At 70.5% G+C, this 16,310-nt stretch overlaps 4 protein-coding genes across 6 annotated transcripts; 1 reads left to right on the plus strand and 3 right to left on the minus strand.

Annotated features, from left to right (window-relative positions):
* Positions 1-2,938: 2,938 nt before the first annotated feature.
* Positions 2,939-5,898, minus strand: CLP1 (cleavage factor polyribonucleotide kinase subunit 1). Of its 2 annotated transcripts, none has more exons than XM_069856947.1 (3): positions 5,847-5,898; positions 4,628-5,254; positions 2,939-3,706 (listed from the first exon to the last, which is right to left on the minus strand). In XM_069856947.1, the coding sequence occupies exons 2-3, from the start codon at positions 5,231-5,233 to the stop codon at positions 3,035-3,037; spliced, it is 1,278 nt and encodes a 425-aa protein (XP_069713048.1). In that variant the 5' UTR covers positions 5,234-5,254; positions 5,847-5,898; the 3' UTR covers positions 2,939-3,034. The 2 variants fall into 2 exon arrangements, with proteins under 2 accessions (XP_069713048.1, XP_069713046.1); XM_069856945.1 differs by lacking the exon at positions 5,847-5,898 and having other exon boundaries at positions 2,939-3,562; positions 3,647-3,706; positions 4,628-5,394.
* A 1,352-nt stretch (positions 5,899-7,250) lies between these two features.
* On the minus strand, positions 7,251-11,033 carry SERPING1 (serpin family G member 1). The gene is made up of 7 exons (XM_069857053.1): positions 10,842-11,033; positions 10,095-10,725; positions 9,870-10,007; positions 9,593-9,796; positions 9,340-9,482; positions 8,867-9,086; positions 7,251-7,883 (listed from the first exon to the last, which is right to left on the minus strand). Exons 1-7 carry the CDS (start codon positions 11,031-11,033, stop codon positions 7,633-7,635), a joined length of 1,779 nt encoding a protein of 592 aa, XP_069713154.1. The 3' UTR covers positions 7,251-7,632.
* Positions 11,034-11,109: 76 nt separating this feature from the next.
* On the plus strand, positions 11,110-13,041 carry UBE2L6 (ubiquitin conjugating enzyme E2 L6). 2 transcript variants are annotated; one of them, XM_069856948.1, is made up of 4 exons: positions 11,110-11,155; positions 11,534-11,623; positions 12,191-12,377; positions 12,778-13,041. In XM_069856948.1, the coding sequence occupies exons 1-4, from the start codon at positions 11,135-11,137 to the stop codon at positions 12,939-12,941; spliced, it is 462 nt and encodes a 153-aa protein (XP_069713049.1). In that variant the 5' UTR covers positions 11,110-11,134; the 3' UTR covers positions 12,942-13,041. The 2 variants fall into 2 exon arrangements, with proteins under 2 accessions (XP_069713049.1, XP_069713050.1); XM_069856949.1 differs by having other exon boundaries at positions 12,230-12,377.
* Positions 13,042-13,339: 298 nt separating this feature from the next.
* Positions 13,340-15,858, minus strand: SMTNL1 (smoothelin like 1). The gene is made up of 5 exons (XM_069857055.1): positions 15,722-15,858; positions 15,126-15,260; positions 14,187-14,289; positions 13,793-13,944; positions 13,340-13,710 (listed from the first exon to the last, which is right to left on the minus strand). Exons 1-5 carry the CDS (start codon positions 15,856-15,858, stop codon positions 13,566-13,568), a joined length of 672 nt encoding a protein of 223 aa, XP_069713156.1. The 3' UTR covers positions 13,340-13,565.
* Positions 15,859-16,310: the final 452 nt, after the last annotated feature.

Raw genomic sequence — 16,310 nt, forward strand, 5'->3', positions numbered from 1 at the left:
ATGACGGGAAGTCCTGGAACTGGAGACGAGGAAAACCCCGGTGCTGAAGGCGTTGAGGCACTGCACAGCCCGGCATTCCAGGCTCCCTGCTCCTCAATCCACCAGGCAGCTGCTTCCCTGGGGCTCAGCCGCGCCGCACCCTGCCCTCCCTAATCGGCTGCCCTGGAGCCTGGGAAAGCAGAGGGAAAATCCGCCCGGCTTCCCTCCGATGACACCGATCCAGGCCCCACTCACACCCATCTCCCACCTACGCGCTCTCTTCCCCGGTATTCCCATACCTCTGGCCACTCCAGCCCCATCCGCAACGGCTGCTCATACTTCCCAGCTGGAATGAGTCCCCAGCGAGCGAGCGAGCTCACCTGTACGGGCTCCACTCCTGCCTCCGGCTCGTTTCCCTCTGCACCTTCCCAGCCCGGCAGCTCCTCCTTTCCAGTTCCTCCAGACCTGCCCTGCTCCCTCCTCCCCAGTCAAACTCCACCGCCGTCGCGGGTGACTCCCCTTTCCTCGCCCTTGGGATTTCCACCTGCGTTCCCACTCCTAGCAGCCCCTTTTTTCTGGAGCGTTTACCGGCTGGCTCTGCCCAGCCGCCCCCGGCCCTCTCCACAGCTTCCCCTCCCCTCGCACCAGGGTCTGCTCCGAGCTCTCCTTGTCTCCAGTTCTGGGGCTTCCCTTCATTCTCCGTTCTGCTGGGACGTCTCCAAGCGTGCCCGCTGCCGCCTTCCGCTCCTCCTGGTCCAATCCCGTTTCCCCGGCTGCGTCCCTGTGCAGCGTCTCCCTCACCTCCTCCTCTTCCTGCGTGTGTCGAAGCCCGGTGCTCCTCCTTCCCGCTTCCCACCCTGCTCCAGCAGACACGGCCTGCGGAGCCAGGTGCTCTGTCCCTTGGGAGCTCCAGACAGGACGGGAAAACACGCTCCACCGGGAAAAATGCACTCTGACATTCCCACCTTGCTTCCCACGGCCTGGATCGCCACCGCGCTCCTCCGCCTGCTCCCACCCTGGAAGGAGGACACACGCGCGAGGAGCTTCCCAGGAACCTCCGCCTCTCATCCCCGCTCGCAACCGGAGCACGAGGCACCCAGAGGAGAGCGTTCCCGCTGGGTTCCCGAGCCGGCATCGCTGCAGCGCGATCCACCGCTCCCTGCCCACGTTTCCGTGACGCAGCTCCAACAGCGTTTGCAGAAACTTCACTCACGGCAGCTTCGAGGAAACACCTAAAGACTCCATCGCTGAACAGGCCGTACGGCCCCTTCCAAACCCTTACAGGGCGCTAATAACGGTCTAGACTCAAGCTTCTATTCTTGACTTAGAATTGTAACATTATAGGTAATAAACTAAACGTTTAAATACAATCCTGGGTCCTACTCTTTCTACCTTCGGGGTGTGACAACGATTCCATCCCGATCCCAGGCTGTGGGATTCGCTGCCGCCGCGGACGGTGCCGGGGACGCAGGAGACGTGCTGGGTCTCCGCGGGGCCCGTCGCTCGCCTTGGCGCATCCGACACCACAGACCCCGTTCTCCGCCCCAGCTCCCCGAGGCCGCGGGGGCTCCGGGCTCCCAAAGCCGGCGGCGCAGAGCGTTCCTGGTTCCGCGGGGATAGGACTGAGCCGGGTGCTCTGCCAGCTCCACGCGGATCGGGCCCCGGGAGACGGGACACGGCTCCCGGACGGCACCGAGAGCCGCGTCTCCCCGTGGAAACGGATTTCGCTGCCTTCGTCTCTAGCCAACGCGCAGCCCAGGCCCCGGCGCCACCAAACCGGGATCCCTGTCCCGAGGAGGCGATCCCGGTGGCGCCTCCCTGCTCCTGGGCCCCGAGGACGGGGCACCGCGCACGGCTGCTCCGCGGGGAGCCCGGGCGATGCGAGGCTGCGGGGCTTTGGGAAGAGGGGCCGGGACCGGCCCCGTGTGGCGGCCGAGGCCGGAGCGGCGGCCCCGGGGACGGGCACGGCGGGGTCTACCGGGAACGCCGGGACCCGCCGCCCCTCCCCGGTGCGCCCCCGGCCCTGCCCCGCGACACCCGGGGGAACCGGAGTCCCCGCCGCCGCGGGACGGGGTGTTATCGGGATCCGGGAGCCCCGAGGCGGAGCCGGGGCAGCCGAGGAAAACCGGGGGCGGAGGGAACGAGAACCGAGGGGAGCCGGGGAGGGGGGAAGGGAGGAAAACGGGGTCACGGGAAACCGGCGCGGGGAGAACGGCGGGCGCCCGGGGGAGGGGGGTGGGGGAGGGAAGGGGCGCGGGGGGGGAGCCCGGCGGCGCGCGCCCCACGTGACTCACCGGCGGCGGCGGCGCGCGCCCCACGTGACCCGGCGGCGGCGGCGGCTTCGGGCGCGGCGCGAGGCGGCCGGGCCGGGCCGAGTCCGTGGCGGCCGCGCGTGACGTCACGTCCGCGCGTGCGCCCCGCGCGCCCCCCCCACTCCGGGCCCGCTGCGCGCGCGCCCCCGCCCGCCGCCGCGCCCCATTGGCCGGGCCGAGCGCGCGTGCGCCGAGCGCGCGTGAGGGGGGGGGGGGGCGCCACCGCGCGTGCGCGGAACAAACCACGTGGGGCGCGGGGGGGGTCGCGGGGGGGCGAAGGGGTTCGGCACGGGATGCACCATGTGGGGCGGGGGAGGAGAGGGGGAATGGACCGGCCCCACCGGGACCGGGACCGGGACCCTGCTGCTCGGACCCTGCTGTCCGGCTGGGCCCGGACACCGCCCCGGGGCCAGGATCCTGCCCCGCAGACCGCCAGGGGCCGCCACCCCTCCTCCCCACCCCGGCACCGGGGCTCCCCGCTCCCCTATTTCCCGGGACCGGAGCCAGAATCCGCCGCCCCCCGTTACCGCAGGGCTGGGACCAAGCCCGGGGCTCCCACCGGGTCCAGTACCCCCCGTGCCCCCCTGTCTGGGCCTGGAGCCCATTCCCACTCTTGTCCCCCCACTCCCCAGACACCCACCCAGGAGAAAATCACTGTGAGTTTAATAACAATCAGCACCAACGAGTATAAAAACAGGGGGTGAGAGAGGAAGCAGAGGTCTGGGCAAGCCCCTCTCCCCGCTCTACTTGAGGTCCATGAAGCGGATGTCCATGATGAGCAGGAAGCTCTTGGGCAGCGGCCGCGGGGCCGGGGAGAGGACGGTGAAGAGCTGGCGCTCGGGGTCGACGGCCGTGACCACGATGAAGCCGGCGACGCTGCTCTCCGAGATGGGGTCGTCGGGGCTGTCAGCCGTGCTGACGCTGAGCAGGTGGTGCACCATGTCCCGCCCTGGCGTCACCGGCACCAGCTTCAGCTGGTTGTCCTCCTGTGACATTCCCAGCGGTAGGCAGGAGTCCGGGATCGTGGGGGCCCCCACCTTGTAGATCTTGACGTCGGAGAACTTGACGTCGAAGGCGTGTGGGTAGAAGCAGCCCCGAAAGCCGTAGAAATACTCACGAATGCGGTCGTCCCGGCACTCCCGGCGGAAGTCCTTGGAGCGCTCCACCACGCCGCCGGACTTGGGGAGCAGGACGGTGCGCACAAAATGGGGCAGGTCCCTCTTGAGCTCGTTGTAGAGGCGCTCCTGATCCAGCACCACCACCACGTCCACCTCGAAGGCAGAAGCGGCGTGTACCAGTGCCTGGTACCCCGAGCCCTTCACCCACCCGCATGTGTTGATGACGCAGCCACTCACTGACGCCCGGCGGTTCACCTCGCAGCGCTGGTTGAAGACGTCGGCCAAGCGGGACGTGATCTGCAGGGAACACAGCAGAGAGAGCTTTGTGGGGCGCCAGCACAGAATTGTTTGGTTGGAAAACATTTAAGATCGTCGAGTCCAACCATACCTGTCCATCGCTAAACCATCCCAGAGCTTCTCATCTGCTGGCTTCTGAACCCCTCCAGGGATGGGGACTCCACCACCTCCCTAGGCAGCCTCTGCCAGCGCCCAAGAACCCTGCTCTGGCACAACTTGAGGCCGTTTCCTCTCATCCCATCACTTGTTACGTGGGAGAAGAGCCCAGCACCCACCTCACCACAACCTCCTTTCAGGAGCTGCAGAGAGCAATGAGGCCTCCCCTCAGCATCCTCTTCTCCAGACCAAGCCTCCCCAGGACCCTCAGCCCCTCCCCCAGCCCTGTTCCCTTCTTTGGATGCGATCCAGCCCCTCAATATCTCACTGCGCGGTGACAGCCACCCTGCTCTGCCCAAGGCCGGCAGCTGCGCCTCCACCGAACAAGCCCCACAGGCCGAGCTGGCTCAGCAGGAGCCGTGGAGCTGGATTCACCTTCAGTACCAACTAGGACTGCAGCCGTGCGGCACCTGACCAGGGGCCCTAGCAATAGAATGCTCCAATGCGGAAAAGCCTCCCCCTTCCTCGGGGAGCTCCTCCAGCCCCTCCATCACGTCTCCCACCCCATTCCACTCCATCCCAGCCCTCCCAGCCAAGCTGCGGTGCCCAGAAGTGGGCACAACGCCCGGCACAGGGCTGGGAGAGACTGGCACAGCGGGATGGGGCCAATCCCTCCCCTCAGAGGCTCCTCCAGCCCGTCCAACACCCTTCTCCTGCCCCATTCACCTCATCCCAGCCCTCCCTGCCAAGCTGTGGCACTGAGAAGCGGGCACAGCACCAGGATGCCGCCCGGCACAGCGGGAGGGGGCCGTGCTCAATGCTCACCTTGTTGTAGAGCTTGATGTTGGTGCCAGGGGTGGTGGAGCCAAAGTGGTAGACAAGGGGGGCCTGGAGGGAGAAGCCCTCCTCGACGTCGGCCGGGCGCTCGATGTAGAGGGCACCCATGGTGCCGGGGATAGAGACGGAGCCCTGGCCCACGTCCAGCTCTACGAAGGTGGGACGGCGCCCCAGGCGCACGGCGTAGTTCAGCAGCAGCCGGCACACGGTGGACTTGCCGACATCGGTGGGGCCCACGACCATGACACGGGGCCCGCGCTCATCCTCCCGCTCCGCCTGGCGCCGCATCTGCTCCAGCGCCGTGTGCGTGTTGAGGTAGAGCAGCATAGGGGTGTCCCGCGAGACATAGGCCACCTCGGTGCGCCCGCTCAGCTGCACCTCGCAGCCGTGCCACGTGAAGACGGCCACCTTGGCGCCTGCATCGAACGTGAACTTCTTGTTGCGGGTGAGCTCGGTGCCGAACACCTCGGCCATGCCCGTGAGCAGCTCCAGCTGGGCTGTTTGCGAGGCCTCCACCTCAAACCGCAGCTCCGTCTCCCGCTCCAGCTTGAACTTCACCACCTGCTTCTTCTCCTCCCCGCCTTCCTCCGCCATCACGGTGACACCAGGCCTCACCTGTGCGGCAAGACATGGCGAGGGTGGGCAGTGGGACAGGGCCTGCCCACTGAGCCCCCCTCGCCTCCTACCGAGTGTCCTTTCATAGAACCATAGATTCACAGGATCACTAGCTTGGAAAAGGCCCCACTGGATCATCGAGTCCAACCATTCCTATCAAATCCTATCCTACTCCTCTGAGGCCCCCCCAAACCCCATTTGAGCCCCTCCAAGCCCTCCCCAACGAGGATCTCGAGCCCCCTCGATCCGCCCCATGCGATCCCAAGGCATCTTAGAGCCTCCCCCCTGGAACCACCAGAGCCACTCTGAGCTGCCCCACCTGAAGCTCCCGAGCCCGTCACGAGAGCCTCCCCGAGCCCCCTTGATTCGTTCCATCCCGACCAAGGAGCCCCGAGGGTTCCCGAGGCTCCGCTCCCCCGAGCCCCCCGACACCCTCCACTCTCCTCCGAGTCCCCTCAGCGCCCTCCCCGGAACCACCCGAGCCGCCCCAAGTTCCGCTTGAACCCCCCTGAGCCTCTCCGAGCCCCTTCGAGCCGCCCCAGCCCGAGCCGAGGCCCCCGAAGCCCCCGCTCCCCCCGCGCGCCGCCCTCACCCTCCGGTGCCGCCGCGCTTCCGGGTCGAGCGGTGCGGCGCACCGGAAGTGACGTCAGCGCGACGCGCCGGGAGCGGGGTGGTTGCCATGGCAGCCGCGTGCGGGGGGCAGGGCCGCCGCTCAGCGCCCCCCGGAGCCTTCGCAGCTCGTTTGCGTCTCGTTTGCACCAGCCCGGGGGGCCCCGGCGGCCGGTCTCATCGCATTAAACCGGGGTCGTTGGCGGCTCGTTTGCCTACACGCCGCTCGTTTCCATCTCGTCTGCGTGGGACACGGGGGCCAAGCGGGGACTGGGAGGACTGGGGCAACACGGGGCTGGGGGACTGGGAGGGGACTGGAGGAACGGGGGATACTGGAGGAACTGAAGGGGAATTAGGGGATACGGGGGATTGGGGGGACTGGGGGGATTGGAGGGACTGGGGATGCGGGGGGGACCAAGAACACACAGGGGACCAGGAGGAGCTGGTGGACGTGGAGGAGACACGGGACTGGGGCCTGCGAGGGGACGAGGGGCACACCAGGCGACGGCCCCCGCCGGTGCCCACCCCCCCCAACACCTTCCAGGGCAGCCACGGCCGAGCCCTCCTGTTCAACCCCGTGTGAGTGCGGCCGCGACATGGGCACCCCCTGGGGCACCCTGAAGTGGCCCCGCGGGCACCCCTTGACCCACCAAATCCCTGGTCAGGGCCACCCAAACCCATAGCACGGACACCCCAAACTCTGCCGTGTGCCCCCCAGGTGCCCCAAGCCCCACGGCAGCGCTGGTGCCCCCAGGAACAGGCCTCTGAGAGCAGCTGGACGTACGAGGAGGGCAAGTTTATCATCGAGACATCACACGTGGTGAGGGAGAGCGTGGGGGACCCCCTGGGGGTGCCCCCCCCACCAGTCAGAGCCCCCCGGGCATGGGGGCTTTTCTGGGTCAATAAAGCTTCGTCTTGTAGCTGACGATCCCAGCCTCGGCACTGCCACCACCCCGGCACCCTGGGGTGACGCCGGGGTCCCTTTGGCACCCTGTCCTGCATGGGGGGCCCTGGTAGCCCCCAGTGTGTCCCCCAGTGTGCCCCTTCCCTCCCCACGGGCAGGAGCCGAGCGCTGGTCACAGCATTTATTGGGGCCTCAGCGCCCAGCGGGTGGGGAAACTGAGGCACAAGGAGGGGCAGGGACCCCCCCAGCATCCTGTGGGGCTGGGGCGGGGAGGGGGAGATGGGAGATGGAGGAAGGGAGGGAGAGGGAGAACTGGAAGGAGGGAGGGGTGGAAGGAGGGAAGGAAAGAGGGAAGGAGAAGCGGAAGCAGGGAGGGAGTAAAAAGAGGGAAGGCTGGGGGCTGGAAAGAAAGAGGGAGGAAGGGGGTGAGGAGAGAGGGAGGGAGAAAGGAAGGAAACAAAGGAGGGAGGGACAAGGGATGGAGGGAGGGAATAGAAGGAGGGAGAGAAGGGACAAGGAAAGGAGGGGTGGTGGGAGGGAAAAGGGAGAGGGAAAAGAGGGGGAGAGGGAAGGAAGGAGGAAGGGAGGGATGGAAGGAGAAAGGGAGGGAGGGATGGATGGAGGGAGAAAAGGAGGGAGGGTTGGATGGAGGGAGAAAGGGAGGGATGGAAGGATGGAGAAAGGGAGGGATGGAAGGAAGGAGAAAGGGAGGGATGGAGGGAGAAGAGGAGGGAGGGAGGGATGGAGGGATGGGAGGAAGGGATGACAAGAGCAGAGGAGGGCTGAAGGGAGGGCTGGAAAGGAGGGTTGGGTGGAGAAGAGAAGGGATGGGAGGGAGGGATGGATGCCAGGCCGGGGTGCGGGGTCAGGGCTGGGGGTCGCTGAGGCGGCCCATGAAGAGGGGCACACCGGCATCGTCGTGCCAGAGGACAAAGAGGAAGGGGCGCAGGGCCTCCAGCAGCAGCGCCGTGCGGGCCACCGAGGTGGCCATGGCCCCCGCGGCCTCCACGCCGGCCTCGTCCAGCACCAGCACCGAGCGGTGCCGCGCAGCATCCACCGCCACGGCCGGACCCCACGCCAGCCCACACAGCTCCGCGTCCAGGAACAGCCCGAAGTCTGTGGCAGGGACCTCAGCGTGGGGACACGAGGGGACAGGGACACCATGGGGACAGGAGGGGACAAGGACACCATGGGGATGGAGGGGACAGGGACACCATGGGGACAGGAGGGGACAGGGACACCATGGGGATGGAGGGGACAGGGACACCATGGGGATGGGGACACTGTGGGGACAGTGTGTGACAGGGGCACCATGGGGATGGAGGGGGGGAACAGGGACACCATGGGGACAGGAGGGCATAGGGACACCATGGAGATGGGGCACTGTGGGGACAGTGTGGGACAGGGACACCATGGGGACAGGAGGGCATAGGGACACCATGGGGATGGGGACACCATGGGGACAGGAGGGCACAGGGACACCATGGAGATGGGGACACTGTGGGGGCAGGAGGGCACAGGGACACCATGGAGATGGGGACACTGTGGGACAGGGACGGTGTGGGACAGGGACACCATGGGGATGGGGACACTGTGGGGACAGCGCAGGACAGGGGCACCATGGGGACAGGAGGGCACAGGGACACCATGGAGATGGGGACACTGTGGGGACAGTGTGAGACAGGGACACTGTGGGGACAGTGTGGGACAGGGACAGTGTGGGACAGGGACACCATGGGGACGGAGGAGGGGAACAGGGACACCATGGGGACAGCAGGGGACAGGGACACCGTGGAGATGGGGAATATTGGGGACACTGGGGACACCAGAGACAGCTATGGGGACACTGGGTTGAAGGAGAACATCATGGGCACTGGGGCAGAACAGGAGCACCGGGGACATGGGGACAGCAGAGACGCTGGGTACTGGGGGTCCCTGGGGACACCAAGGGCAGGGGGACACTGGGGACATCGGGGTGAGGAAGTTGGGGTCCCCGGGGACACTGGTACCCTCGGGGACAGGGAGCTGTGTGGGGGCCAGTGACAGCACTGTGTGTCCCCCCCCCTGCACGCGTGGTGACGTCGCGGCCGTGGCCTTACCCATGTCGTGGACCAGGGACACCACGTCCACGGTGGCGTCGAGGCGCAGCCGCGGCAGAGCCAGGGCGGTGGGACGGGGGGGCGTGCGCGCCGCACGCCGCAGCAGCGCCAGGAAGGTGGGGGGGTCCAGCGCCCGCTCGAGGGGCCCCAGCGCCCCGGGGGGGCCCAGCGGCACCAGCACCACCAGGCTGAGCCCCCCGCTCAGCTCCAGCCGCCCCACCTGCAGCACCGCGCGGTGACTAAACAGCCTGGCACCCCTCGTGCCACCGCAGGCCCCGCGTGGTGACAGAACAGCAGCAGCGCAGCCCCCAGGGTCACCACAGGGACCTCACAGCCACGTCACAGCCTGGCACCCCCAGAGTGCCACAGCAGCGATGTCTCCGTGTCCCCCCCCCCGTGCCACACCGCGATGCCACAGCCGCCCCTGCCAGGCGGGGATGCCGTAACCCCCCAGGGCGGCGTGGCTGGGGTACCTGGACGTGCAGGCGAGGGTCGGTGAAGGAGCCCACCGGGTACTTCTTGCTGGTCATGGTGGGCACCAGGCGGGGCGGGCGGCCGGGGCGCAGGAAGGGCAGCGGCATGGTCAGCTTGGCGTCCAGCGGCATCCGCCAGGCAGCTGTGGGCACGGCTGGGCTGGGACCCCGGGGCCGATCCCCAGGGCAGATCCCCGGGGTAGATATCAGGGTGGATCCCCAGGCGGATCCCAGTGCCGCCGTGGGCCCGTACCGCGGAGGTGGACGGCGCTGAGCAGCACGAGGCGGGTGTCGGGGGGCAGCGCGGGCAGCAGCGCGGGCAGCACCCCACGGCTGGCCTCGCGCACCCAGGCGTTGATGCGCTGCACGTCCAGGCTCTCGTTGCCACTCAGGGCTTGCGGGCGGGCGCCGTAGAGGTGCCAGGACTCGTTGAGGAAGCGGGGCCGGAGGCGCAGCTCTGCCCGGTGGGCACGGCCGGCGTCAGCGCGGTGCCTGCCCGGCACGGGGGCCCACGCTGGCGCCCGCCTCACCTGGGTGGTGGAAGATCTGCGCGGCTGAGAAGAAGCCAGGCGCGCTGGCGAGGCGCCGCAGGGCACCGTGCACGCAGGTCAGCGACGGCGGGTACGCCAAGAGGGCGGCCAGGCGCTCACGCGTGTCGCCGCGGGCGCCTGTGGGCACAGCGGAGCTCAGCGGAGGGACAGTGGCGCCCGCAGCAGAGCCCGTGGCACCATCGGCGCCCGCGGGCAGCCCCTCACCTAGCAGGAGGTGCGAGAGCCCCGTGGCCACGTTGATCGGGGAGAAGAGCAGGTTGGCGTCGGGCTGGGCGGCCTCCGCCATGCGCTGGTAGAAGCGGAGGGCGAAGGTGCCCAGCGCCTCGGCCACGGCCGCCTGCTGCTCCGCCGTGGGCACCGCGCAGCGCTCGGACGGCTCCTCATCACCGGGGCACGGGGGGGCGGTGGTGCTGGGGGGGTCCTGGGCCTCGGTGGGTGCCACGCTGGGTGCCACGCTGGGTGCCGTGTCCCACTCCTCGGGGACAGGGGGGTCCTGGGCCTCGGTGGGTGCCACGCTGGGTGCCACGCTGGGTGCCGTGTCCCGCTCCTCGGGGACAGGGGGATCCTGGGCCTCGGTGGGTGCCATGCTGGGTGCCGTGTCCCACTCCTCAGGGACAGGGGCGTCCTGGGCCTCGGTGGGTGCCACGCTGGGTGCCGTGTCCTGCTCCTCAGGGACAGGGGGGTCCAGGCCGGGCAGCTCCATGGGGAGGGCGCGGGTGGAGGGCACAAGCGGTGCCCCCACCTCCCCCGGTGGGGCTGGCACCGGCGGCACCGGTGGCACCGGGGGCTGCGGGAGCAGGTTCAGCGCGGGGGTCGAGGCCTCTGGCGTGGGCACCTGGGTACGGGGACCCCAGCGAGGCTGAGCAGGGGGGACCGGGGCGTGGGGACCCTGGCAGGGGTGGGCAGGGGTCTCCGGGCAGGGGGAGCCCCCTGTCCCGGGCTCGCACTTACCGGGGGGGTGGTGGCCGTGGCCGTGGCCACCAGCCACACCAGGGGCAGCCAGGGCGTCATGGTGGGCGACCTGGAGAGCGAGCCCCGCTCAGGAGCTCGGTTTGCGCCCAGGACCCTCCCGGCGCCCCTCGGCACCCGGCACCCCCCCCGGTCCGAGCCCCGGTCCGGGCTCGGCGCCGCCGGGTTAAACATTAAGGAGCTTCCCGTAAACGAGCCGGTGACCCCCCCCGCCCACCCCCCGCCCCCGGGGGCGTGTCCCGCGCGGCCCCGCCCGGGGCACCGCGGCCGTGGCCATGGCCGGGAGGCTCGCCAAGGTGGGCAGGGACGGGGGGCACCGGGGAGCACCGGGGGGGGCAGGAGCTGCTGGGGTACCGGTACCGGGGGGGGGTGGGGGGGTGGTGCCCGGGGGCGGGGGTGTCCGGTATCGATTCTGTGTGCTGCGGGTGCGGGGGGTGCGGGGGGTGCGGGGTCCCGGAGGTTCCAGGGGACCGAGTCCCGGCACCGCGTCCCCGCGCGCTCCGGTTTCGTTTCCCCGCGGCCCCGCCCAGCGCAGGGGGCGGGGCCTAATGCGGCTCACGGTGCGGTGTGGGCGGGGCTTCGCTGTGGCCACGCCCACGCGGGCGGATCGGCCAATGGGAGCGCGTCTCCTCGGCCGGCCCCGCCCACTTCCCCGCCCCTGCCCCGCCCCGCAGGAGCTGGAGGAGGCGCGGAGCTGGGGGGGCGCGCGCGAGCTGCGGCCGCTAGGGGGCGACGTGCGGCGCTGGGGGGGGATCCTGCTGCCTGTGAGTGGGGGGGGGCTGGGGGGTCCTGCTGAAGGGGGAGAGGGGGTCCTGCTGAGTTGGAGCGGGGGGATCCTGCTGAGTGGGGAGGGGGCTGGGGGGGTCCTGCTGAAGAGGGAGTGGGGGGGATGCTGCTGAGTAGGGAGGGGGCTGGGGGGGTCCTGCTGCCCCTGAGGGGGGGGATCCTGCTGCCCCTGAGTGAGGAGGGGGGGATCCTGCTGCCCATGAAGGGGGGGATCCTGCTACCCGTGAGTGGGGAGGGGGGCAGCACGGGAGGTCTGCGGGTCCCCTGGGCTGTGGGGGTCCCGGTGGGGGTCCTGGGGTCACATGGGGCTGGGGGGGACCCATGGCTGGGGGGTGGTTCCTCTGGGGTCGGGGGGCTCCTGAGGTCCCTGAGCGGGTGACATGTCTCCCCTGGAGACACTGTGTGGGGACCCTGGGGTCTCGAGTTGGGGCGCTGGGAGGGGGCTCCAGGGTGAAGGGGGGTCCCCACGGGGGGCATTGGGATTGGGGGGCCCCTGCTGGGCCCTGGGCGGTGAGGGGCCTGAGTTGCCCCCCCTTCCCTGGCAGAACAACCCCCCCTACAACGCCGGTGCCTTCCGCTTCGAGCTGTCCTTCTCCCCCCACCACCCGCTGTCCCCCCCCTGCGCCACCCTCTGCACCCCCATCCTGCACCCCGCCGTGGACCCCGAGGGCCGCGTCTGCCAGCCCCTCACCTCACCCGAGCACTGGGTGCCCTCCATCCGCGCTGTGCACGGTGGGTACCCCCACTGCCCCCCGACCCCCCCCCCCCCAGATCCCCCCGACCACCCCCCAGTGCCCCCTGAGCTCCCCCCACTGCCCCCCGGCCCCCCTCAGAACCCCCCGACACCCCCCAGTGCCCGCTGAGCTCCCCCCACTGCCCCCTGACCCCCCCCCCAGACCCCCCCGACACCCCCCAGTGCCCTCTGAGCTCCCCCCACTGCCCCCCGGCCCCCTCCAGAACCCCCCGACACCCCCAGTGCCCCCTGAGTTCCCCCCACTGCCCCCCTGACCCCCCTCCAGAACCCCCCGACACCCCCCAGTGCCCCCTGAGCTCCCCAGCACCCCCCCCAGTGCTGCAGGGGCTGTGGGGTGGGGGGTTGCAGTGCGGGGGTGCCCCCCTGACCCCCCCTCAGTGCTGCAGGACCTGCTGCTGCTGCTGGACACCCTGGACCCCCAGCGCGTGCTGCGCCCCGACTTGGCCCGCCAGCTGCAGGAGCACCCCCAGGAATTCCTGCGCCGAGCGGAGCAGCACACGCGCCAGCACGCCGAGCGGCGCCCGGACCCCCCCGCGCCGTGACCCCCTCCCCGGCACCCGGGAATCGCCCCACCCGGGGGTCCTGGTGCCCTCGGGGGTCCCCCTGCTCTCCATGTGCATTAAAGGTTGGCTCTGGCTCCTGGTTTGGCCTCCTTGATGGCACTGAAGGGGATGCCACCTTGCGCCCACCTTAGTGCCACCTCATGCCACCTTCAAGCCCCAAAGCCTGGTGCCAGCGTCCCTGTCCGCGTCCCCACCATGAGCAGCGAAGCCACCACAGCTGGGCACCGCAGCCTTTGCTGGGTGGGGGGTGCCCACCCTGGGGGTGCCACCCTGCGCCCACCCCGGTGCCAGCCCCAGACCGACGCTTGGTGTCAGCGTCCCCATCCCTGTGCCCGTGTCCCCACCGTGAGTGATGATGCTGCTGCAGCTGGACGCCAGCCTTTACTGTTGGGGGGCACAGCGGGGTTGGGGGACATCGGGGGGCCATGGGGGTCACCGGGGGTGCCACTCTTGTGCCACCCCGTTTCACCCCAGTGTCCCCGTGCCCGCATCCCTGCCCTGAGTGACGATGGCTCTGCAGCTGGGCACCGCAGCCGTCACCGCCGGGACCGGGGGGCACCGGGGGGCTGTGGGGGATGCTAGGGGGGCGCCAGGGACCCCTCCTCAGCGCTTCTTGGTTCGGACGAGCCCTTTGGCCACCAGGCACCGGTACAGCTCCTGCACGTAGGTGTAGACGCACTTGGCGTCGGGCACCGGCAGCCGCACCATGTCTTCCACGTCCAGCAGTGGGGCGCAGCCCGCACGCTCCCTGCGGGGACAGCGCCGTCACCCGGGGTCCCCACCGGGGGTCCCCACCCGGGACGGGGGGTCGGAGGGACCGGGGGGCTCACTCTGCGGTGGCAAAGGCCAGGGTGAAGTTGTGGCGTCGCTCGTCCGGCTGCAGGGCGGCGTAGTCGAAGGCGTCGGGGAAGAAGCTGTGCAGGAGCGCGCAGAACGCCAGCCCGCTGCCCCAGCTGCCCGCGAAGTTCTGCACCTCCACGTGCTGCGGGGACGGGGATCAGGGTGCCCCATAGCTGCCCCACAGCCGCCCCACGGCCGCCCCACAGCCACCCTACGGCCGCCCCTCGGCCACATGAGGGGTGCCCGAAGGATGCCCCTTGGCAAGCACATGGCCGCCCGAGGAGCTCTGCCCCTCCACGTGCTGCGGCCGAGGGATGGGGGTCCGGCTGCCCCACAGCTGCCCCACAGCCGCCCCACAGCCCTTCGCGGCCGCCCCCGTCTCACCTGGTACCCGCGGGTCCTGGCGCGGCACCACTCCAGCAGCATCGCCTTCACGGCGGCCGTGCCCCCCGAGCGCTTCAGATGTGGGGCAGGGCCCTTGGCTGCGCTGTGGGCGACGCCGGGCACCGTGGGGCACCCCACGGCTCATCCTGCCCCACGGGCCCCCAGGCCACTGCTGCTCCATAGCCCCCATACCCCGCTGCCCCATAGCCCCTCCATTTCTCCCCTGCCCCACAGCTCCCAGCCCCCATGCCCCCACCACCCTGTGGCTCCCCATTGCCCCCCATTGCCCCCATTGCCCCCCATTGCCCCCCATGGTCCCCCAGCCGCCTTGTTCCCCCATTACTCTATGCCCCCTCAGCTCCCTGTGCTCCCCACCACCGCATTGCCCTCAGCCCCCCCGTGCCCCCATTGCCCCATGGCTCTGAGCCCCCCCAGCCCCCCATTGCCCCCCACGCCCCCATTGCCCCATGGCTCTGAGCCCCCCCAGCCCCCCATTGCCTCCCATGCCCCCATTGCCCCATGGCTCTGAGCCCCCCCAGCCCCCAGTGCCCCCCACATCCCCATTGCCCCATGGCTCTGAGGCCCCCCAGCCCCCCATTGCCCCCCATTGCCCCATGGCTCTGAGCCCCCCCAGCGCCCATTGCCCCCCATGCCCCCATTGCCCCCCACGCCCCCATTGCCCCATGGTTCTGAGCCCCCCCAGCCCCCATTGCCTCCCGTGCCCCCATTGCCCCATGGCTCTGAGCCCCCATTGCCCCCCGTGCCCCCACTGCCCCCTCTGAGCCCCCCCAGCCCCCATTGCCCCCCACGTCCCCATTGCCCCATGGCTCTGAGCCCCCCCAGCCCCCATTGCCCCCCGTGCCCTCATTGCCCCATGGCTCTGAGCCCCCCCATTGCTCCCCAGCCCACCTGTGCCCCCCCGGCCCCCCAGCCCCTCACCCTCCGAACTTTTCCAGGATGGCGCTGCGCCCCTGGGCCCGGGCGCTCACTCGTGGTCGCCCCCCGGCCCCCTCCGGCCTCGGCCCCGCAGTCCTGGGGGGCTCCCGGCCCCGCGGCCCCCCCGCCGGAGCAGCCCTGGGGGGGGACACGGGGTGAGGGAACCGGGGGGGGCACCGGGGTGTCACTGTGGGGAGAGATCCCCCGTGGGGAGGGGGTGTTGGGGTGACCCCCGGAGTTATCGGGGTACCCCCCAGCCCCCCTCACCTCTCGCTGCCCCCAGGCCCTCGGTGGCGCCGCCTGCAAGGAGAGGGGGGTCAGTAGAGGCGGGGGGGGGGACAGTGGGGACACGAGGGCCGCGGGGTCCTCACCTTCGGGGGGGCTGGGGGCCAGAGGGGAGGTGGGGGACGTGGGGCTGGGGGCCCCCCCGGTGGGCGAGCAGGGGGGAACTGCGGCCACAGCTCCTCCTCGTCGTCCTGCAGCCAGGTGGGCTCCTGCGGGATGGGGGGGGGTCACTGCCACCCTGGAGGGGTCCCCCCGACCCTTTATGGTCCCCTCGTCCTCCCCTGACCCCCACACCCCTGCTGCGCCCCCCTCACCTGCTGCCCCGCGGCGCCCCCCGCTGCAGCCCCCGGCCCAGCCGCCTTCTGCGGACCCCCGGGACCCCCCCCGGGACCCCCCCCGGGGCCCCCCTCGGCACCCTTGGGGGCTTCTGCCCTGGCATCGCCCCCGGCATCGCCCCCCGCGTCCTGAGCCCCCTCAGCATCGCCTCCTCCATCCTGAGCCCCTCCAGCATCGCCCCCCACATCCTGAGACCCCCCAGCATCGCCCCCCGTGTCCTGAGACCCTTCAGCATCGCCCCCAGCATCCTGAGCCCCCCAGCATCGCCCCCTCCATCCTGAGCCCCCCCAGCATCGCCCCGGCATCCTGAGACCCCTCAGCATCGCCCCCCGCGTCCTGAGCCCCCCCAGCATCGCCCCCTCCATCCTGAGCCCCCCCAGCATCACTTCTCCCCTCCTGAGCCCCCCCAGCATTGCCTCCTCCATCCTGAGACCCCCCAGCATCGCCCCCCCCATCCTGAGACCCTCGGCATCGCTTCTCCCCTCCTGAGCCCCTCCAGCATCGCCCCCCCCATCCTGAGCCCCCCCAGCATCGCCCCCTCCATCCTGAGCCCCCCTCCCATCGCCG

Source organism: Phaenicophaeus curvirostris, chromosome 5 (assembly GCF_032191515.1).
Source record: "Phaenicophaeus curvirostris isolate KB17595 chromosome 5, BPBGC_Pcur_1.0, whole genome shotgun sequence".
Lineage (NCBI taxonomy): Eukaryota > Metazoa > Chordata > Aves > Cuculiformes > Cuculidae > Phaenicophaeus > Phaenicophaeus curvirostris.